Source organism: Chelonia mydas, chromosome 2 (assembly GCF_015237465.2).
Source record: "Chelonia mydas isolate rCheMyd1 chromosome 2, rCheMyd1.pri.v2, whole genome shotgun sequence".
Taxonomy (NCBI): Eukaryota; Metazoa; Chordata; order Testudines; family Cheloniidae; genus Chelonia; species Chelonia mydas.
Window position 1 is genome coordinate 246,905,928 of NC_057850.1, and position 24,298 is coordinate 246,930,225.

The window sequence follows — 24,298 nt, forward strand, 5'->3', positions numbered from 1 at the left end:
AAACCAAAACAAACCAGTTGAAATTTGACAGGCTGCATCCTGTTATGAAAGAGAATTTTTAAGCCTTTTGCAAAATTAAAATTTTTTTTGAAGTTTTTTGGATTCACGTTTTTGGACTGGTTGAACTTTTAAAAAATCCTTTTAATGTTTTTATATCTGTGTGTATACACACTGATAATTAAGAGTTCAGTCTTACCCCAAAATGGTAATAAGAACATAAAAACGGCCATACTGGGTCAGACCAAAGGTCTGTCTAGCCCAGTATCCTATCTTCTGACAGTGGCCAATGCCAGGTGCCCCAGAGGGAATGAATAGAACAAGTAATCATCAAGTGATCCATCCCTGTCACTCATTCCCAAATACCTGCATGAAGACAAAGAAAATCTGGAAGGCTCCAATGGGCTGGAGTGATAATGAGTGTGTAGTTGGTAGGGAGAAATATGGTGGATACGTTACTTTCCATTTCCACACTCTTTAACATTTAAGGTTGGTTTTTTTTAATACATATGATGGATTACTGTACATATTAAGTCTGAAATTGTCACTTATACATTTAGGGCCTAAGCCACAACCAAAACCATTACTGAAATCAATTAGATTTTGGGTGATAAAGAATGCAGCTTTGGGCCTTTCTGGTGTTTGGGTTTACCTTTCAATATGTCTGTCTCAAAGCTCCTAGGATCCCCTATTTTGCTCCCCAACTCAGACCCGGTATAGCATCTGCTACCCAAGCAGGACTGGATGGGACTTCTTCAGAGCCAGTGAGTGATCCTGAATTGAGTTAAGGGGCCACTGTTTAGCAACATTAGGTACTTGCTCCTTCCTATCCTGTTTCCACCATACTTAACATTCGACCTCCATGATGCTTTCATGGGGCATAAAATTGTGAATGAAAACAGTGTTTCCAGCATGGCAGTACATAGACAGGCAGGGCTGTTTGGCCTGAGCACAGGCCTGGGAGCCAAGAACTCTCCAATTCTAATCTCAGCCCTTTCATTAACTTCCTCTATGGGTTTGTGCAAATCAGACCCTCCCTGCTTCAATTTCCTCATCTGAGAAGTTGGGATAATACTTACTTATGTGCATCACAGAAGTGCTTGGGGAATTAATTAATGTGTGTAAAGTGCTGTGGAGATGAAAATGTTAAATGTTGTTTTAATATATTAATTATAACTGTATATAAAATCCAGGGGATAGACTTCCTCCTTCAGAATATGAGTAATTCCCATTAATTATAATGTTAAAACGTTAGGGAAAGAACACAGCAATAAAAAGTAAGCAATTTGCTACTACAGTTTAAGCTCTCCCCTTCCCAAAATTATTTTGTTTACATCACATTTTTATGACTTTTGCTATTCTATTAACCTTCAGTTGTTTGTTTTACTTTGCCTCCATAAAAATTGCTAGCAGAACTGTATTAAGGTTCTGACTGTGTCAGCATTCTGGTTGTAAACCCCTGTTTTTAAGACATTAATAACTTCTGAGCTGTAATCTAACACAGAAGGATAATGCTCAGACAATTTTCAAAAATATATATTTTCAAAAATAAACCAACCATTTACTGTTTCACTATGGTGCAAAACAACTTAGTTTTGTTTTGCAATAATGGATAACAAATGTTTTACGAAATTACAGTATATCAGAAAGATACCAGTATGTATGGCAGGAGCACTGTTCCTTTACACAATGAAAACAGATCAAAGTAGAGGGGCTGCAGCATAATGAAGAATCTGGCTCATAGCATCTAAAGTTTTAAATTATTTTGAACACTGTTGGTTTAAAACCCAAATGTGTTAACATTGTAATAGCTTCAAACGTTGTCTAGATTAGGATTAAAGATGTATTAGTAGTAGTAAAAAGAACAGTAGTACTTGTGGCACCTTAGAGACTAACAAATTTATTAGAGCATAAGCTTTCATGGGCTACAGCTCACTTCATCGGATGCACAGAATGGAACATATAGTAAGAAGATATATAGATATACACACACACACACATACAGTAAGTTTCAGAGTAACAGCCGTGTTAGTCTGTATTCGCAAAAAGAAAAGGAGTACTTGTGGCACCTTAGAGACTAAACAATTTATTTGAGCGTAAGCTTTCGTGAGCTACAGCTCACTTCATCCGATGAAGTGAGCTGAAGCTCACGAAAGCTTATGCTCGAATAAATTGGTTAGTCTCTAAGGTGCCACAAGTACTCCTTTTCTTTATACAGATAAGTTGGAAGTTGCCATACAAACTGTGAGAGGCTACTTAGTTAAGATGAGCTATTATCAGCAGGAGAAAAACTTTTGTAGTGATAATCAAGATGGCCCATTTAGACAGTTGACAAGAAGGTGTGAGGATACTTAACTTAGGGAAATAGATTCAATATGTGTAATGACCCAGCCACTCCCAGTCTCTATTCAAACCCAAGCTAATGGTATCTAGTTTGCATATTAATTCAAGCTCAGCAGTTTCTCGTTGGAGTCTGTTTTTGAAGCTTTTCTGTTGCAAAATTGCCACCCTTAAATCTTTTACTGAGTGGCCAGAGAGGTTGAAGTGTTCTCCTACCAGTTTTTGAATGTTATGATTCCTGATGTCAGATTTGTGTCCATTTATTCTTTTACGTAGAGACTGTCCGGTTTGGCCAGTGTACATGGCAGAGGGGCATTGCTGGCACATGATGGCATATATCACATTGGTAGATGCGCAGGTGAACGAGCCCCTGATGGCGTGGTGAATGTGATTAGGTCCTATGATGGTGTCTCTTGAATAAATATGTGGACAGAGTTGGCATCAAGCTTTGTTGCAAGGATAGGTTCCTGGGTTAGTGTTTTTGTTGTGTGGTGTATGGTTGCTGGAGAGTATTTGCTTCAGGGTGGGGTAGTAGGCATCCTTCAGTCTCGAGAGACCATGGATATGCGCTCCTGAGAGGTAAAGAATTTGCTCAGTTGGTTTTATGGCAGCTGTAACTGAAGAGATCCACTCGAGAGAGAGACAGACATGTTCTAACACATTTGAAAAGTCAAATGTGGACGAGAGACACATTGCCTTTGATATGTGATAAGCCTATGGGGAGCCTAGGCTCAAACTCAGTAATCTTAATGCATGTTCAAGTATACACTGCCTTGCCTACAATAGACTTAAAACATGTTATCTAACACATTCTAACATCATACCTTTCAGGTTTCAGAGTAACAGCCGTGTTAGTCTGTATTCGTAAAAAGAAAAGGAGTACTTGTGGCACCTTAGAGACTAACCAGTTTATTTGAGCATGAGCTTTCGTGAGCTACAGCTCACTTCATCGGATGCATAGCATATCGTGGAAACTGCAGAAGACATTATATACACACAGAGACCATGAAACAAAACTTCCTCCCACCTCACTCCCCCGCTGGCAACATCATACCTTTAACTCCTAGGCTAGACAAGGTCTTAGTATATTAATACATATACTATATATTAGTATAAACTAGTCCATACTATACCTAGTACAGACTAAAGGAGCTATTAGAAACCTTTTGTGGCAGCAGATTAAATAGTCTAAATACACAGATGTTCCTACATTATGCCATATCATATCAATGTAATGGGAGTTACAGCCCTGTCTGGGGTAGGACAGATTTTTCTCCTAGACCTTAATGACTCATCCTTTTGTGCTGACGTAGTTCATTGATCTCAGAATATTAGCATGCCAGTATCCTGCTAGGCTAGCTCACAGTTGTTATACAGACAAAACTGCGCAGGATCGTTTCAGGGGACAAGACAAGATGTCACGTTTATTGTAACACAATTTGATTTATGACCAATAACTAATATCTAATACCTATGTATACATACACACACAAACACACACACCAAATGTTCTGCAGCTGCTGTATAGTTACCAGTCCTGAATGTAGCTTGAGTTTGTGGCTTGGGTTCATAGCTTGTGGCGGCTAACTGGCCAGGAAAGCCAGGCACAAGGAAGGGCTGGGTCTCTGTTGGGCATGCACCAATGCCCCTCCATGTTGGCAGCAGAATGTTACCCTCCAAAGTCTTCCATCTCACCCATCCATTTTGTAGGCTTTAGTTTGAATCCAGAGTCTATAGGTCTTGCTGTGTCAGGCTGCCTCTGGGTTCAGTGTGATTGATCACCCGTCAATTGCAGACATGACTTTCAGCCTGGGACCTGGCTTTGATGTTTCTTCAATTGTACTTTTGTTCTTTTCTTTTGAGGGTGGACTCTTCTTACTTTGTCAGGGCTGTTGTCTGCATCTTCAGCCCTTGGGTGTTTACATTTTATTTCATCAGGACGGGCTGGGGCTGGAGGTTGATTCCATCATCCATACATACCTCATTCAGACAACTAAACTAATAAGATTACAGAAGGGTTTTGCAAAAATGAAGGTTGCAGCAAGCTTTTACAAAATGGAGTGCGCATTTTAAAATGGAGTTTGGGACAAGTTAAAGTGGAGTTCGAGTTACAATATGGACAAGTGTAAGGAATGGCAACAGTGAACAGAAGTTACAATGTTGAAACATTGCAAGTTTCAGCGATTTAAGCAGCAATTGGATTGAAAGTGAAACTCAATTAGCCAGTTATTGGGGTAACTGGTTTTATGAATGAATGTTGTTTCATTCATAAAACTTTACTTATGAAGTTATATTAGTAAAGTGAACAATTAAAAATAATTTCATTGATCAGTTCTACACAGTGCGTGAGTGAAAGATGGAGTTTCCATTGCAAGGATGGAGATTCTTAGTTTCCATTGCATTTATGAGCAGTATAGAGGCAATTATAGCACAGTGTCGTTTTGGTAAAACAGCTATCTGCAATGTAGTATTACGTATACACTAGCAAATATTACTAGGGGTTAATAATCTTTAAATTACATTGAATTTGTCTTAATATTGTCAGCTTGGATACAGTTTTCCCCACAAAAAAATTAACACTGATCCTGCAGTGATGATTGTGAGGTTTGCTGGCATAGAGCTTATGGCATGATTTGGGCCTAAATGTCTTCTTATGACTTATTATGTACTATAGGATGTGTGTGTCAAATGTAAGCTACAAACAACATATGAATTTTTATTTAAATGTTGGGTATTTAGTAGCTTATTGTGTGGTGTTAAAAAAAAGAAACACAATTTTAAAATCTGGCATAATTTTTCTTTCCAATCAAACCTCTATTCATAATTTAATAGATCCATAGATTCCAAAGCCAGAAGGGAGCACTGCGATCATTTAGTGTGCCCTCCTGTATAATAGAAGCCATAGAACTTCCCAAAAAATAATTCCTGGAACATATCTTTTTGGAAAAACATCAATCTTGATTTTAAAATTATCAGCAATGGAGAATTCACCGTGATCCTTGCTAAGTTGTTCCGATGGTTAATTACTCTCACTGTTAAAAATGTAAACCTTATTTTCAGTCTGAATTTGTCTAGCTTCAGCTTCTGGCCATTGGATCATTTTATACCTTTCTCTACTAGATTGAAGAGCCCACTATTAAATATTTGTTTTCCATGTAGATACTAATAGACTGTAATCAAGTCATCCCTGAACCTTCTTTTTGTTAAGCTAAATAGATGGAGCTTCTTTCAGTCTATCACAATAAGGCATGTTTTCTAATCCTTTAATCATTCTCGTGGCTGTTCTCTGAACCCTCACCAATTTATCTATATTCTTCTTGAATTGTGCACACCAGAACTGGACCCAGTATTCCAGGAGTGGTTACACCAGTTCCAAACACACAGATAAAATAACCTCTCAACTCCTACTTGAAATTCTCCTATTAATGCATCCAAGGATGGCACTAGCCCTCTGGCCACAGTGTCACACTGGGAGCTCATGTACAGCTGATTATCCACCAGAACCCCCAAATCGTTTTCAATCACTGCTTCCCAAGACAGTGTCCCCCATCATAAGTATGGCCTACATTTCTTTGTTCCTAGATGTATTTAGCCATATTAAAATACATATTGTGTGCTTGCAGCCAGCTTATCAAGCGATCCAGTTCACTCTTTATCAGTGACCTCGTCCTCATTATTTATTGCTTCCCTAATTTTTGTGTCATCTACAAACTTTATCAGTGATGATTTTATGTTTTCTTCCAGGTCATTTAATGAAAATGTTATAATAGCTTAGGGCCAAGAACCAATCCCCATGGGACCTCGCTAGAAACATGCCCTATGATATTGCTATGACAGTCAGTACCCTTTTGGACTTCCAGTTATATATAATTTATATCCTTTTTAATTAAAAAATAAACCAGATTTCTGTAACTAATTCCCTGATCCTACAAAAACATGCTTTATTACTAGTTTAGTCCTATCAATATTAATTTTTCTCCTGAAATGTATGTATTCTTTATTGGAAGTTTTACTTTCATAGTAGAGCCACCACTTGTCTGGGTTTTCCCAGAATTTTTTTTGTTTGTTTTGTTTGTTTTTGTGAGGTAGCTGTCCTGGGAAGTCTGCAAGGGTGCTCAGTTTTATTGGCTCAGGATTATCCCAGATGTCTTGTTTTTTTTGTAACTCAGAGATGGCAACCTTATTTCACAACTTTTTCTCCATGGTAAATATTTTTGTTAAGATACACGTCACTGGTGTTCTTCATTCTGACAAGTTTACTTTTCGTTCTTCCAAACGGGTGTCATTTGCTATATGACGGGGGGGTAGGTGCCCCCCTTGACCTTGCTCCTCCTCCCAGAATTTTCACAGCTCCTCACCAGCTGGAGCTGTGATAGCTCCCCACAGAACTGCAGGGGCCACTATAGGCACTGGCTTATATTTGTTTGAGTTGGGGTGACACCTTAATGGTTTTGGGGTTCTTTTTTAAACAAACAAACAAACAAAATTTGGTAAGAAGCACATTTTACCCTGATTAATATCAAGACAACTGATATAAAAGGAAAATTGTGGGGCGGGGGGGGGGGGTTAAGCACAGCTGAAATAAAAGATATAATTAAAATGCTGTGGATGTTCTGAAGTATTGCTACTTAGTGTATGCAGTATTGGTGGTTTGTATGGCTGATCCGCTACAATATTCATTGAGGTATATATTCATAATATTTCTCCATTACAAAAAACAACACACAAGTTGTTTGGAGTTAAACTTGACACAGTGTCCTCATGGTGGTCTTTCTTATGACGAAGAATTGGACACTCCTACTTCCTGAGCAAATGAGGGTTCATATTAAAGTCCACTGGAAGGGGTTTGTTTAGGGGTAGAAAGCAGTTACCCAGCCCCCTTGAGGCTCTTATTTTCCTTCTTTGGAGCTGCCATGCAGAACTGTGCTAGAATTGTTAAGGTTCTGTACTCCCTTCTCAACCCTTAACTCTCACTAACACACATTTTGTGGTGTTCCCTAGTTTTTGTGCATGTTATTCTGCTGGAAAGCAAGAAATATTGAATGCCTTAGTCCTCTGTCCACCTTCTCCTTGGAAGACTTCCTCACCTTCAGCAGCCAGTGCCTGTGACTGGGAGCCAAATAAACCTTAGTATTCTCTACATGGTTGCTATGACTCCTTTGAAGCACTATGCTCTGCATCATGGAGCATTTCTAACGTCCACTAGCATCTGCTGCCACAGCTCAGCAAGGGACAGAGAACCTACTTCTAAGGAGAAGGAATGCTTCCTTTGAAGCTCTACAGCAGAGAGAAGCCTGGGTTCCTTCTGAGCCCTGCAGACAAATAAGTCAGTAGCTGTCCAAGGAAAAAGCAGTTAAATAAGAGGGTAGAGATGAATCAGTGACAACCATTAAGAACTAAAATGAAAACTTCCAGGAAAAGGCAGAAGGGGTTAGGTAACAAGGTAAGCAGAAGAACTCAATCCCCCTGGACCTGTCTCTGCCAGTTGCTAGCAATCAGTGATTTTGGGCCACAAAAAGTATATGCTAATTCAGAAGGTTGATAATGTAAACTTTATTTACATTACCCTGTCTCAGCCAGTGTGATTTATGCTGAACATTTCTAAAGCATCCACGCTTTAGTGACTAACAACTTCAGGCTATTCATTTTCTAAATTATAGACTATGAGGCCAGAAAGGCTCATTATGATCATCTAGTCTGTCCTCTTGCCTAATAAAAGCCATATACTTTCACCCATTAATTCCTGCATCAAGACCATAACTTCTGATTAAGCGCCAGAGCATTTCATTTAAAAAGAAACCCAATCTGGATTTAAAGACTTCAAATGATGAAGAATCTATCCCATCCCTTGGTAAACTTTTCCAGTGGTTAACTACCCTTACTTTAAAAAATGTGTTCTTTATATGAACAGACTTAGAAAAGTGGAGGTAAAATAAGAACCTTAAAATATTTTACACCTGGTCATTAACATGGAAAAGACCTGCTGTATTTAAACAAGCTATAGCACCTGTGTAGCAGAAACTAATAAAGAAAATGGAATGATCACTTTAGAATGGGCTGTCCCAACTTTGTCCAACAGTACAGTAACTTACCAGGAGCATGAAGACTACTCCACTTGTTCCATCTGTCCAAAATCCGGTCCCCACACTCCTTACAGCTTCATTTACCACAGCATCTCTGTCTCATGAGTACAGAGTAGGACAGATGACACTCATCTTTATCTTTGCTTCAGAGAAATGGGGCCTGCACAGACAACAGTCTGACATGCAGTGTAACCAGGCCCCCTGGCATCAAGCTGGACCACTGCATGCTGGGACTTGCTGAATGTTGTGGGCCTGCTGTAATGCTGGGGTCTGACTCTTGTGTGTCTCACAGTGCCACAGCCAGGCTGGGACCCTCGCTGTCCTGGGAGGCTGGGCCTACAGTGGGTGTGGGAGGCATGTTGTGGGAGGTGGAGGATGGGGTCTCCAGGCACACCAGGACCTGTGACACGCCTGGGAGGGCAGGGACTGTAGTGGGGGCTGGTCTGCACGACAGCCTGAGAAAGACATGCCTCGTGAAGGTGGCCCACCCTTGGCAGTGGGGAGGTGGGATCCAGCATCCCCCGCTAGACAGCGGTGGGACTGGCTGCTCACGGCCGCCTTAGCAGGTAAATATATCGGACACTACCAACACCGGCTGTCGGGGGAAGGGCTTCCTCCTGGCAGGTTACCTTACCCCGACCCTGGGAAGAATGGCAGGCGGCTTTAACAGCCCGCCCTCGCCTTGCAGGCTGGACAGGGAAAGGTGGATGGCTTGACCCGGGGTGCGGGTAGCAATAGCACAACCACCGGTCTCTCCTCCTCCTCCCCCCCGCTCTCTGTGTGAATGGTAGTTACCTTCCCTCCTGTGTAGAGCAGCCTGCTTGATTGCTGCAAAACGGGATGTTCCAAATCCCAGTCAGGCCCCAGAAAGGGGGACCGTGAGGAGGAAGGGGTGGAACTTTCTCACCGAAAGGTTCTTTTGGCTGCCTGTGGAATCTAACGGACGTAAACGGCAGCTCGCTGACTTGAAGGATGCTGAGGAGACGCGAGACCTCCCACGTCACAGGCCAGCGGCCTCTCCAAAGGACAGAGTCCTACCCGGCCTGGCTGTAAAGGGTTAATGGGCTGGGAGCAGCCGCCGGGGGTGGGGGTGGGGGTGCGGGGGGGGAGGTCCCGCCTCCTCCCCTCCCCCAGTGCGTGTAGGAGACGGCACAAATCGAGCCCCGTCAGGCTGGAGGGTGACCCCCTGCCTCATCCCCATACGGACTCGGGCTAGCAGCCGCCGTCCACGTCCGCCCGGCAGCTACTCCCCTCCGTCAGACCGGCTCAGCCTCTGCCACGCCGGGCTGCGTCCGATGCCGCCGCGGGTCCGGTAGGTCCGCGCCTGGATGCTGATCCCCTTCTCCGTTTTCCCCCTTCCGCAGGCGGCGGCGGCGGCAGCTGCGGCGGCTCCGGCTTCTCCTCAGCCCCCGGCCGCCTCTGAAGGGATGCTGGAGAAACTAGAGCTCGACGATGAAGGTAAGTCGGAGGCGCCTGCCGCGGAGCAGCGACTGACGGACAGACACTCCCCTAGCTCCGGGCATCGCTGCCCGCTGCAGGCTCCGGGGCTCGCTCCTGGCCCTGCTGCTCGGGGGGCCGGACGGAGACGCCAGCATCCCCCGGGGGGGGCGGGCAGCCGAGACAGTCGGGTCTCCCCGGCGACGCGCGCGCCCGCCCGCCCGCCGGGGGCTGTCCCGCACCCTGCTGCCTGTGCCCTTGGAAAGGGGCGAGGCGGGTCGCTGGGTTACAGCCGCCCCTGCCCCAGACTCGGCCCAGCTCGTGCGGGGCGTGGGGCGATCGCTGCGTGGGGACCCGTCCCGAGTGTTCCGTTCGCACGCTGGGCGCTTCACAGCAGATGGCCACTCAGGCGAGCCAGTGCCGCTGTTCGTCACCCTCTCCTGTGGTGGGATCCTTCGTCGCCCTTCCTTGATCTGTTTTTCCAGTTATCGCTGGGCCCAGTTCTGTATGTGGGGCGGAGGAGGATGAAAACCTGGACACCCGTGGGTTGGTTTTTTTGCTTTTAAGAACTGTTGTATATCCTGGTGATAACATGTACCGTAGACGTTGACCTCTAGATGACAAAATTGGGAATATTGTACCAGATGGGGGCAAGTATTAGAAAAAGTCAGTGTTCACAGAACAGACTTATCTCTGCCAGCTTTTCTTTGATGTTGCTTCCTATTTAGCTCCTAATTAGATGACTGACAAATAGTTAACTCAGGTAGGATTGGAGCCTCTGACTTATTTACATGTCTTGCAGGCACTACACTGTTTGTAAAGGAGTTTATTCTCTTCCATATTTTGAGCAGATCTATAAGCTTGTGCCTTTTTGAAGGGGACTGTGTTGAAAACTTAAGGTAGTAGTTTTTAGACATGATGGCCCTTTCATAGTGAATGGCCATAGAAATCTAATTTTCATGTTTAATATTTTAAAGTCGCTAAAACTTCATAGGCTTTTTATTTGCAGAACATGAAGTAATATATCTTTTAAAACTTTGAAAATAATAGGCTGAGTCATTTATAGTAAAAAAAAAAAAAATGGTTCTTTTTGATAGCTGTTCCTTTCTGTAGTTGATATTGCTGTTGCATGTGATTAACCACAAACCTCATTTTAAATTCTTTTATGACTTTTAAAGGTTTTTTTTGCGTCCTACTGACTTGACTGCTTGTCTAAGAGCTTTTTGCTCTATAACTTTTAAAGCAAAGGTAGGCCAGTCAAATGGACTCATGCCTTTTTTTGTCTTGGTGAAGCCTCACAAGAACAATAAAATCTGCAGCTTCAGTATGATTTATTTAACATGAATGTTGGATGTAAGGAATTCAGTCTCTAATTTGTACTATCCTTCCCCAATTTAATATCAATAATTTCTGACCAGATCTGTACCTTTCATGTACTTGATTGACTTCCTCTTATCTTCAGGTTGGAGAGTTAAACCATGACATGCAGAGTCTGTCCTAAACTTGTCTTATTGATCTGCTACAAACATTCAGTTTTGGGGAAATGTAAATAAATCACCTTTGTTTGTTTACTGTCTACTTTAATAGTAGTCAGAGTAACAAGGACAGATTCTTCTGCTGGGATAAGAGTATAGTTGGATAGATTAACAATATTGCTGGGCGGGTTAAGGGAACCACTGTTGTGGCCCCTTGTGGCATGTAGTAGTTTCCGATGAAGTGAGCTGTAGCTCACGAAAGCTTATGCTCTAATAAATTTGTTAGGCTCTAAGGTGCCACAAGTACTCCTTTTCTTTTTAATAGTATATCATAATATCCTGAGGTGGATGTCCGGTCTAAACAAAAACTCATTTACACAAGATAGTACAGATTACTGTGATAGAATAATTTATTTTCCAGTGCACATGTCAGATTATAAGACATGAATTCAATCATTCTCACTATTTGCAAACTTCTGTTCTATTGTGGTATTTCTTGGAATGTTATTTTTCCTCCATCAAACTGAAGTTATGTATGTGGCTGTTCTTTTGAGTTGGTATATAAGTTTGAGAGTTTTGCTTTGTTTTAATTTGTTGTATATTGGTTTTGGAATTTGTCAGAGGCAGCATGTTCCTCCATTGGTGGACAGTACACTTAATAGCAAACCCTGGCCCCAATCAGAGGCATTTGCTGTCTTCGTAGGGAATCTACCTAGCATTTGGCTGGAAGGATAGTGATCAAAACATGGGCATTAAGAATGCTACTTACATAAAATAGGGGTATGTTCAGTGGAGACAATTTTGATAAAACTAACAGCCCATACATTAGAGCAAAACTTATTTCATTGTCACAATATGTCTTCATATGTGAAGTCAATACGTAGAGAAGCCCAAAGACAGTGGGATGCAGATGGAAATGTTCACAGTGCATATATTTTTGACCTCAGTCTTGCTCTTGTTGCTATGATTGAAGTTGTGCTAATGTTAGGGAAAGGAGGAGAGAAAATTTTCTGGTTATTTGGTAGATGAGACGTACTGAGTGGTAAGGTGGTTCAGAAACAAAAGGCCTTCAAGAATGTGATTAGATTTCACGCTGTGGATGCAGTTTTATCATATTTGGGGTTCTGTCTTGTCACATTTCAAGCCCTCTCTCTATAATCTATAAAATGACGTGTTTTAATTAAAAACTTGTTTTCTAGCTGCTGCTATTATTGATCTAGCTTTGTGTTTCACATACGGCTAGCTTCCCCAACAGTATGTCCACCAACAGGTAACTGTCTGGTATATCAAATTATGCAACAGTTCCTTTGGAACCGAATGTTTAATAGAAAGTAACCATCAGAAACAAGGCCTCAAAATAGTCTTATTCCAGAATGGATCTGGCTTGTGATTCTCTTGAAAGCCTACACAAATGAGAGAGAATTTAACTGGCATTTTAATTTAAAGGAAATTTAATTCACATTATTTGAAACTAATTGTTTAAACTGAAGGGTGGGGGGAAGTGAAATGCTGCTTAGAACACAAACCTTTCTTTTAACTGCATTTTGTCTCATGCGACGGTATGTTGCTTTGCAGAATCTGGTTTCTCAGAAGGGATGGTCTGTAAGTAAAATGGACAGGACACGGACTCAAAAACATCACACTTGTATCTGGAAATTTTGTACCTACTAGTGTTACAATTAACACATAAGATACCTATCCCTGAGAGAGAAATGTTTGTTCTTCCTTCTCCCTACCCTTTTCCCCTGCTCTACTCCCGCCGCCCCCTCCTCCTCGCTTGTTCACTTTGGACATTTGACTGGACTCTCTTTATTGTTTCACTTTGTTGGTCAGTTGCAGATCCTGTCTTTTGCAATAGAATGATGCCATAATTCTTGTATTGAATGCTCTTACTCAGTCTTTTCAAGAGAGTGTTTACTAGTATTAGCTGCAGTGGAGCTTAAACAGGATAGCCAGCACATCAATATATACATAGAAGGGAAGGAGAGGAAGAAAGAGGTGGGCCAAAATATGTTTAGTTTGCTTGGATCTGCCCAAAAGACCCTTCTAAACATCAGTAAGAGAACAAAGAAACTTTTAATTATTAATAAAAGAGTTGTTTACTAGAAAGCTCAGGACATGCTGTTTAAATGCTGATTTCTCTCTCAGAAAATGGACGTTGAATTAAAACATTTTTAACTAGTTAAGATCAGTGCCCTTCTAGCAGGGATTGGAAATGAGACCACTGAAGTAGATTTTCTTATCTTTCATACTGTTACTTTTTTGGGAGGCAGGGACAACCAGTTCCTTGTTACTGTCAAAAATGTGACAAAGCTGATGTGTGCATGTACCTAATAATAAACACACACACACCTGCTGTTACATCAAAGTGGATTCCTTGGTTTGTTTCACATACAATTTTGGGTTGACTTGTGAAACTTCAGGACAGATCATGAATTGCATAGCTGCTCAAAAAGAAAAGAATAAATACGCTGCTCCTCAGCTGCTTTCTGTATGGGATCAGTGTCAAGCGATAGTAGGTCTGGGGTTTATTTTTGTTTTTTTGCAAAGGCGGGGGAGGGAGGAGGCTGGGGAAGAGCTAGTAGAAGGAATTTGTTTTTGTGTATTTAACAGAAAAACTTCAGATTTTTACCATCACATTTTGAGTCACTGGGTAGCTTCATTTTGTTACAGATGGAAATGTCTGAGATCTAGACTTTTTTTTTTTCCTTTTAAAATAACTGTTAGTGTTATTGGTTGAAACGATACCATGACACTAATCTAATCTGAATTTTCTTCACCCCCTGTCTCTAAAATTCCGTTAGGCTACAGAAGTTACCTTAGTTTCAGTATTTCCATCACAGATATCAACCATATACCTGTCAGCTGTAGTAATTTGGTTGGTTCAGCATTGTAACTGTACCTTGGGTAACTGGTTCTGCTGCAGTGTTGGCTCACGGCCATCTCTTTACCATCTTATCCACCAGCACAATTTAAAGAAAATAAAGTGGCAGCACTGAGTATACAAAAAGCTGCAGTTGTTTTTTCCAGGTTATCTCATCCCAGATTAAAGGCTAGGAACAAATTTTTGTCATGTGGGGCTCATACTAAAGGTGTGGTGGAAGGAAGACCATAATGGAAGGGTATAGTGAGGGAGAAGAAACTCAGGGCTAACTGTCAGTAGTCACCTTAAGCCAACAGGGTGATTCTTATCAGAAAAGTCTAATAAGGTCTAAATTTTCAAAGGTAATGAGTGTGTTTTTAGTTTTGTTTTTTGGCATCCAATTTGAGAAACTTAAAGAAGGCCCTGCCTTCTTAGAAAGTGCTGGACACCCATCTTTGAACAATCTGGCCCCTTTAAGGTGTCTTAGGTTCAAAATCATTAGTCATCCTTGAAAATATAGGCATAATATAGTTATATTTTCAAAACTAAATTCAATAGATCTCTTGGCCTATATGGTGGCAAAAAAGAGCCATTTAAAGAAAATCTTGGGTTAACTCTTCCTACTTCGGGTCAGGTCTCTTTCAACCTTCTCCTTTGAACTATTACATCTTTAGTATATTCAGGTGTCTTTCATTGACTGCTTCAGATTCACTTTAAAAAAAAAAAAAAAAAAAAGCTTTTGTGCTGACATGGAGCTTTGTCTGTACTTCAACACTACAGTGAATGCTCATGATGCACTTGTGCAGCCCAGAATGAACACTGGAATGGTGGTTTTTAATCTTATAACTAGGCTCTAAGCTTAGACAGAACTATATTGCTATCGAGTCCAGATCAACACAGTGTTACAGTGACTGGCCTTCCATTCCAACAAGTTGGAAGGGATTCTCTTTCTAGACTGTCCAACAGGGTTTCTGCAGAACAATACATGGCCCAGGAGCTAAATATGCTTTGTCCACAGCACTTCTAGCCTAGGAAGTGAGTGCCCAGATTTAGAAGTTGAACCCATGTTTGTTGTATGGTAATGCTTGCAACTGCTGTAGGATCACTGAGCTTGTCCATTACTGATTATTGTGGATCAATATGAAACCTTTTAGACCCTGACACTTAAGTTTTTAGGAAGTTTTATGTGTGTCTAAAGAGTTGGCACTATACAATTTGCATTTCTAATCTTCCCACCAAAGCTGCTCAGTGTTGCCCAGCTGTATCTCCTGTTTCCTTTCCTACACACCCACCTCTTGCACTATGTTCTCCCAATTTCTTCTTCCCTTTTGATGACACCCTCTTGTCTATTTTCTGTGACTATATCTCTTTCATGGTGTTTCCTATGCATGGAGTAGCCTCCTACATACAGCCTGTAGTATGCCAAACAACCTCTCCTCTCCCACAAGTTCTTCCTTAAATCTGTCTGTTAACCTTTCACCACTAACTGTCATCCCTTTTTCACGTCTCTGCTCATAATGCTTTAACTTGGCTCATGTTGTAATAACCCACTTCAGTTGTTGGGGGAGGCTGTAATACTGTTATAGGAAAGGTGGCAACAAAATGAATATTATAGGTTATTGACTCATTGCACAAAACTACATTAAGATAGAGTCAAGCATTCAAAAGTTTGGAAAAGGCAGAGTTACAGTTGCCTGTGCAACCTTAATTTGGCCTCCTTGTGTGTATGTATTATGATATACTCTCTAATTCCATGATCATACTGTTCTCCCCCCGGACTCCTGACTCATTCAGTGCACAGGATAGACCTGCTCTGAGGATGCATCGGGGTGGTATAGTGATGGAATCTATCTGAAGGGCCCCTGCTTCATTTGTTGCAGAAGTTGGTAGATAGGGAGGCAGGGGATTATGAAAGAGAAAGGAAGGTCTCATAATTAAGGTAGTTGAATGTGCTACCCTGGGGAATTGGATTCTCTGTGGCAGTATCAAGGTAGTTGCTATGTTATGCCAGGCAAGTCCCTTCAATCACCCTTTCAGAGGTGGTCACTAATTGGATGTTCCTCATTTTATGGTGTTCTCAGCACTTCTGCAAATCAGATCCCAGAACTCAAAGCAGCAGTTGAAGTCAGTAGGAATTGTGCTTTGAGCATACAAAGTGCTATATAAAGTTACGTTCTCTGAAAAATTAGGTCCCAAGTGCCTCAGGTTGGGCACCCAAAATTAGTGGATACTTTTGATCTTAATCTGTCTCAGCTCACCATCTGTAAAATGGGGATAAGTACAACACTGCTATGAGATGAGGGGTTGATAAGATATATTAATTAATGTTAATGAAGCACTCCAATACTTGATGAACACCCCAGAAAAGCCCATGAGGAAATTAATAATTTTGCCTTCAGAGAAGGGTTTGAATAGTGTGCTGTAAAGAAGGCACGGCCACACGCTGAACAGTGAGGATCAAACAAAATATTGAAGAGTGGCTCATTGAGTACCTTCCATGCTGTGCTGTGAATAAGACAGAAGGCCTGCCTCTTGCCTTCCCTCCCTTCCTCAGCTCCTTGTCCCAATCTCTCTGCCTCTACAACCTATCTTATCAGACCTGTCTCTGTCCCTTCTTCCTTTGCAGAGAAAGTCCTTCTTAGCCCAAGGCTGGAGCATGCCTAGTGCAGATGGAATCTTTAGGGAATCTAACTACAACACTCTTGTAAAATCTCTACAGTGCATATGCAAATTAGTTTTTCAGAGGTTTACAACTCTGCCAAATTTGGGCTGACTTCCACAGGCTGACACACAGGCAACCAGCCACCTGCCAAATTTCAAGACCCTTCTCTGGGGTGCCAGAGATTCTCAGTGAAGCTGTTAGATTTTTTTAATTTTTTTATTTATTTATTTTTTTAATATGTGGAAAAATATGATCTCTCTTGCCCTAGCCTTATTTTTGGAAACAGCTGAACAATTTTGGCTGAAATTCCCCCGCAACAAACCAACAACAACAAAAAAACAGCCTTGCATCCAGTATAGAAAACTTCAGCCCAAATGGTTAGCTTGGCAACATTATAAGCAGCTGAAAACTGCTTTATAATGGGAAGTGTTGGGCAATCTTAAAAGGAAGTGCTATTGGGCCCCACCTGTACTTCTCTCACAAACTCCCTTGAGTTTTAAAATTGCTCTGATGCATTTTGGACCAGCATAATCATTTTTTTTAAAAATTGGAAAATCATGAGTTAATCCGGTGTAGACTAGTGATTTGTGCTTTTGTTACCTTAAAACTGGATTACTTTAATGCACTCTCTGTGGGACTTCACTTCAGATCAATCAGAAAGCTTAAAGTGGCACAGAAAACACCTGCCTCTTTGGTAAGTAGTGTTTCCTGGTAGGAGCTCACAGTGCCTGTGGTGCTTGATTTGCACTATCCATCCATGGTCACTGGGCTGACTTTAAGATGTTGGTTTTTTTCACTTACAAAGCTCTAATAGCGTGGGATCTGTCTACCTGAGGGATTCCCTCTCTCTGCCATACTACTGCAGTTGTGATCTGCATAGACACTTCAAAATGGATATCCCTTGATTTTAAGACTTTGCCGGGGGGGGGGGGGGGAGGGGAATTGCAGGGGTTGACAGTTCTCTGCAGAGGGCCCTCAGCTTTGAAACCAAACTCCTTTCCTCACCCTCCACTGGTCCAAACCAGCTCAGGTCCATTGAGCTTCAGAGGCCACCGGAGAGAGGATCTATCGACTAAACACTTGGAGCAGGAGGATGTGGTGGAGGTTGACGCTTGTGAGTGGGGCGTTTTGTTAGGGATATTTGTTGAGAAAGGACTCTTTAATGTGGAAGGATCCTATGCCAAAAAAAAACCGCCTTGAATTTTCAGAGGGTAGGTGCTGGGAGAACGGCAGCTAACATTTGTAAACGTGTCCTCTACACTAAGAGAAAAACTGTATCTGTAACTCGTGTTAAAACATCTCCTAATATGATGCCTCTTTCCCAGTGTAGACAAGACCTGGGTCTTGTCTCTTTAAAAGTTTAGCATTTGATTTTGGGATTTAAGGTTGAATAGTACAGTAGAAACTAAATGCAGAAATGTTCCTTTGGGGATTCTTCCCACCCCCTTCAATTCTTGGTACATGGACTTAGACTTCTTTGCACGGTGTACTCCTGGAGGAATTCTGTGCCAAAAAATTAAAAATTCTGCACACAATAGTCTAAAATTCTGCATTGTATTTGTCAAAATAACACAATATAATCATGCCAGTTTCAGTTATTTTGGTAATTTATTTCAAAATACCTTTCAGTAAGTATGTCTGTAACAATACAGACAACAAAGATTCAGGAAAAAATGTTTTTTGACAAATAGATTCCTTACTAGGCATATTAGTACAGAACTCTGAGTAATAATTCATTGAATCTACAATACAGAAATAAAGTTCCTGCTGTTCTGGTGCTACAGCAGCCCCTGATGTGCTGCAGTTATGCCTTTCACACCTCTCTGGCATAATGTATTTTCTGCAGGGAAAAGAATTCGGGGCGGGGGGGGGGGGGGACACATGAATTCGGGGCGTATGCAGTGATGCAGAATTCCCGCAGGAGTAACAGGGATTATTTGGGTCTATGGGAGTTTAATTTGTGCTACCTTTAAATATCACCTCTAAATCTGGCCAAGGGCAATTTTCTTTTGTGCAGGCTTGCAACTGTAAATAAGTCTGTTTAAAGACAAAATAACTTTTCTCACATGCACCATTTAAATGAGGTCCATGTTACCCTGATTTCTGTGTACTATGACTCATTACCCCTGACGCTGTTGAAACACCCATCAAAACAGCAGAATTTTAGTATTGCTATCATTCCCTTGACCTATGCTTTTCGGTCTGCATCTGATCAGCCTGTGCTGTTGCTAAGTTTGCACTGATGAAGAAAGAAAGAAGGCAAGAAGAGATTTGAGTTGCCAAGCAAATTTGCAACATTAGATTTTTTTTTTTATTGAACTTTCTCTTTACATTTATCCTTGTCCCCCTCTATCCCTCTTCTCCCCCCCCCCCCGCCCCCGTCTGCTGCTGGAATAGTATGACTTTAAGGTAAAAGTAGGATAGCAATGCCTAGGGAGACATACTCTGAGGGATTCAACTGGTTTTCTTCAGTCGCATAGAGAATAGATTAATGAAATCCTGGAGTCCGACTTCACAAAAAAATGCTCAGAATAAAAGCTTTAGTGATCATATCTCACTATACCTCTATAGGTTCTCCTCCCTTGCTGTGTTTAAAGGGGCACTTGAAGCTAACTGGAGTTTGTTTGTAAAGTTATTTAAAGGTAGCTTTGCATTTTACCCTGCCTCTGGGTCATCCTATTAAGTGTTATGCCTGTAAAAATATACAAATTACACAACACTTCACGGTCATTAAAATATCTTTCTTTTCTGTGTGAAAGACTCTCAAACTGCAAGAGAAATGCTGTATACATGGAGAAACAGTGATAGTGACTAGACAGAAAACGCTGTCATGCACAAAGTCGGGGAAAAATGTAGAAATAGGTATGCTAATTCCACTGAAAGATTAAGTTTAAATGTTACAAGTAATAATAGAAGGTAAATTTTTAGACAGAAATGTCTTTGTTTCTACTTAATACTATCTAATGGCCTTTTTGAAAGTCCATGTCTAGACAGAACTTTGTGCGTGTTAAAGGTAACCCACAAAGAGGGGGAGAAATAGGCCTGTGCCAGTTGTTCTGTATGATGTACAAAGAAGGCCTGAAAACTTCCCATTCTTCTCCCTTAACATCAGAAATTAATGACTCTTCTACTCTGGAAGACTATGTGGTAAGTGGAGAGAACTAGTGAAATTAAGATATCTTGATCCTGGAAGTTGAACAGTTGAGATAAGAAAATTTTTAAATGCTGGCTTAAACATTTGTTTTGTTAATTCTCTGTGCCAAATCAGCACTTGAGAACAAAGCATATCTTTGTTAATAACTCAACATTGTCCCTTCAGTTAAGAGTGTCAGAGAACATAAACATCTCTAGAATCCCCAAGTTCACCAGCAAAACCAGAGATGATCAAATTTGACATTCCTTGTATCATTAAGATTAAAAATCTTTCTTTAAAACAATACAAAAACCTTTCAGGAGCTTCTTGTACATAAAGAAGCGAGGGGTGCAGTGGGGAGGAAGCAAAATAAAACACCCTTTCAGCTTACATTTTAAGACTGACTTTCCTTGTTCCATTAAGGATAGGACACTTCTTGTCCGTCTTAGTGAGTGCTTGCCTACATGAGAGAGCTGCATTGGTTAAACCAAAATAAGAATGTCTACACAGGGATTCCCATTGGTTTAATGAAATCACTTTTAAAAAGTCACACTTTAGTTAGAGTGGCTCATTTTGGGCTAGTGTAAATGGTCTCCTAGCACAGTGGTTTTCAAACTTTTTTTTTCTGGTGACCCAGTTGAAGAAAATTGTTGATATCTGCGACCCAATGGAGCTGGGGATGAGGGGTTTGGGGTGTGGAAGGGGCTCAGGGTTGGGTGAGGACTACAGGGTGGGGCCATGAATGAGAGGTTCAGGGTGTGGGAGGGGGCTCTGGGCAGGAGCAGGGGGTTGGGGTGCGGGAGGGGGTAAGGGCTCTGGGCTGGGGATGCAGGCTTTGGGGTGGGGCCGGGGATGCGGGGTTTAGGGTACAGGAAGGGGCTCCCGGTTTTGGAGGGAGGCTTCAGTGCTGGGCCAGGGGGTTGGGGCATGGGCTTACCTCTGGTGGCTCCCGGTCAGTGGTGCAGAGGTGGGGTGCAGAGGCAAACTTCCAACCTGTCCTGACACTGCGGACTGCTCTGTGCTCTGGAAGCAGTCAGCAGCAGGTCCAGCTCCTAGGCCGAGGTCTGAAGGCGGCTCCATGCCACCCTGGCTAATGGGAGTGCGGAGCCCCATGCGTGCCCCAGTCTACAAGCCAGACCTGCTGGCCGCTTCCAGGGCACAGCACGGTGTCTGAACAGGTAGGGACTAGCCTGCCTTAGCCGGGCAGCACTGCTGACGGGACTTTTAACTGCCTGGTGGGCGGTGCTGACCAGAGCTGTCGTGACCCAGTACCTTACATTCTGCGACCCAGTACTGAGTCGTGACCCACAGTTTGAAGACCACTGTCCTAGCGGACCTCAGTCTAATCTAAACCAAAATAGGTGCCTATCTATAAAAGAATTTCCAGTAGTTTAAAGGTTTCAGAATAGCAGCCGTGTTAGTCTGTATCCACAAAAAGAAAAGGAGTACTTGTGGCACCTTAGAGACTAACAAATTTATGTGAGCATAAGCTTTCGTGAGCTACCTCTCACTTCATCAGATGCATTCAGTGGAAAATACAGTGGGCAGATTTATATACACAGAGAACATGAAACAATGGGTGTTACCATACACACTGTCAGGAGAGTGATCAGGTAAGGTGAGCTATTACCGGGGGGGGGGACCCTTTCATAGTGATAATCAAGGTGGGCCATTTCCAGCAGTTGGCAAGAACGTCTGAGGAACTGGGGGGGAATAAACATGGGGAAATAGTTTTACTTTGTGTAATGACCCATCCACTCCCAGTCTTTATTCAAGCCTAAGTTAATTGTATCCAGTTTGCAAATTAATTCCAATTCAGCAGTCTCTCATTGGAGTCTGTTTTTGAAGTTTTTTTTTTGTTGTTGTTGAAGAATTGCCACTTTTAGGTCTGTAATCAAGTGACCAAAGAGATTGAAGTGTTCACATATTCTGTATGTATATAAATCTCCCCACTGTATTTTCCACTGAATGCATCCGATGAAGTGAGCTGTAGCTCACGAAAGCTTATGCTCAAATAAATTTGTTAGTCTCTAAGGTGCCACAAGTACTCCTTTTCTTTTTGTGAATACAGACTAACACGGCTGCTACTCTGAAACCTGTCATTATGCAAGGCACTGAATTTAGCCGTATGGAGTGGAAATCTATCAACTTCATGAAAAAACTCGTACAGATACAGACAGACATCATCTTCCTTTCCAAATGCAAACAGATGGACATCATACCAGAAGGACTGAAGGTAAAAAATCCATTACAATCTACATACCACACAGACGATGCTGACAGCTTGTGCCACACGCTCTCAAAGAAACTGCGGAACCACCTGACAAACATCCTCTACAGCAAACAGGGAAAGATTAAGTATGAGCTGTCAAAACTGGATACTCTTATTTAAAAAAAACAACCTTCCACACAAACTTCCTCGTGACTGGACTTTACAAAAACTAGACAAGCCATTTACAACACACACTTTGCTTTTCTACAAAAGAAAAAGGACACTAAACTATCTAAACTACTACATGCCACAAGGGGCCACAACAGTGGTTCCCTTAACCGACCCAGCAATATTGTTAATCTATCCAACTATACTTTTAGGACAGATTCTTCTGCTGGGCTATCTCGGGGCCTCTCCTTCTGTCCCTCCACCCCCACGAACGTGATACAGTTCTGTGGTGACCTAGAATCCTATTTTCGACGTCTCAAGGAATATTTCCAACACACCTCTGAACAACATACTAACCCACAGGGACCTTCCTGCCAAGACTACAAAAAGAAGGATTCTGGGTGGACTCCTCCTGAAGGTCGAAACAACAGACTGGACTTCTACAGAGAGTGCTTCCGCCGACGTGCACGGACTGAAATTGTGGAAAAGCAGCATCACTTGCCCCATAACCTCAGCCAGGCAGAACACAATGCCATCCACAGCCTCAGAAACAACTCTGACATCATAATCAAAAAGGCTGACAGAGGAGGTGCTGTCATCATGAATAGGTCGGAATATGAACAAGAGGCTGCTAGGCAGCTCTCCAACACCACTTTCTACAAGCCATTACCCTCTGATCCCACTGAGGGTTACCAAAAGAAACGACAGGATTTGCACAAGAACAAACCTGCACAAACACACCCCTGGAACCCCGACCAGGGGTATTCTATCTGCTACCCAAGATCCATAAACCTGGAAATCCTGGGCGCCCCATCATCTCAGGCATTGGCACTCTGACAGCAGGATTGTCTGGCTGTGTAGACTCCCTCCTCAGGCCCCACGCTACCAGCACTCCCAGCTATCTTCGAGACACCACTGACTTCCCGAGGAAACTACAAGCCATTGGTGATCTTCCTGAAAACGCCATCCTGGCCACTATGGATGTAGAAGCCCTCTACACCAACATTCCACACAAAGATGGACTACAAGCCGTCAGGAACAGTATCCCCAATAATGTCACGGCAAACCTGGTGGCTGAACTTTGTGACATTGTCCTCACCCATAACTATTTCACATTTGGGGACAATATATACCTTCAAATCAGCGGCACTGCTATGGGTACTCGCATGGCCCCACAATATGCCAACATTTTTATGGCTGACTTAGAACAACGCTTCCTCAGCTCTCGTCCCCAAATGCCCCTACTCGCACTACATTGATGACATCTTCATCATCTGGACCCATGGAAAAGAAGCCTTTGAGGAATTCCACCATGATTTCAACAATTTCCATCCCACCATCAACCTCAGCCTGGACCAGTCCACACAAGAGATGCACTTCCTGGACACTACGGTCCTAATAAGCGATGGTCACAAAAACACCACCCTATACCGGAAACCTACTGACCGCTATTCCTACCTACATGCCTCCAGCTTTCATCCAGACCACACCACACGATCCATCGTCTACAGCCAAGCTCTATGATACAACCGCATTTGCTCCAACCCCTCAGACAGAGACAAACATCTACAAGCTCTCTATCAAGCGTTCTTACAACTACAATACCCATCTGCTGAAGTGAAGAAACAGATTGACAGAGCCAGAAGAGTACCCAGAAGTTACCTACTACAGGACAGGCCCAACAAAGAAAATAACAGAACGCCACTAGCCATCACCTTCAGCCCCCAACTAAAACCTCTCCAACGCATTATCAAGGATCTACAACCTATCCTAAAGGATGACCCATCACTCTCACAGATCTTGGGAGACAGGCCAGTCCTTGCCTACAGACAGCCCCCCAACCTGAAGCGAATACTCACCAGCAACCACACACCACACAACAGAACCACTAACCCAGGAACCTATCCTTGCAACAAAGCCCGTTGCCA

General features: G+C 42.4%; 1 protein-coding gene across 9 annotated transcripts in view; it reads left to right on the forward strand.

Annotated features, from left to right (window-relative positions):
- PRKAG2 (protein kinase AMP-activated non-catalytic subunit gamma 2) overlaps nt 1–24,298 on the forward strand; it is a 384,594-nt gene that overhangs the window by 274,572 nt on the left and 85,724 nt on the right. For 6 of the 9 annotated variants that reach the window (XR_005224094.2, XM_037891127.2, XM_037891130.2 and 3 more), the window contains one exon: nt 9,785–9,878. The exons of 1 other annotated variant lie outside the window; for it this stretch is intronic. Coding sequence is in view for 6 of the 8 variants with exons in the window: in XM_037891127.2 (XP_037747055.1) it covers nt 9,785–9,878 (94 nt within the window). In the remaining 2 variants the exon portion in view is untranslated. Of the gene's footprint in view, nt 1–9,784; nt 9,879–10,163; nt 10,400–24,298 lie in introns of those variants that run through there. 2 more of the 9 variants (XM_043541595.1, XM_043541597.1) reach the window with 2 other exon arrangements.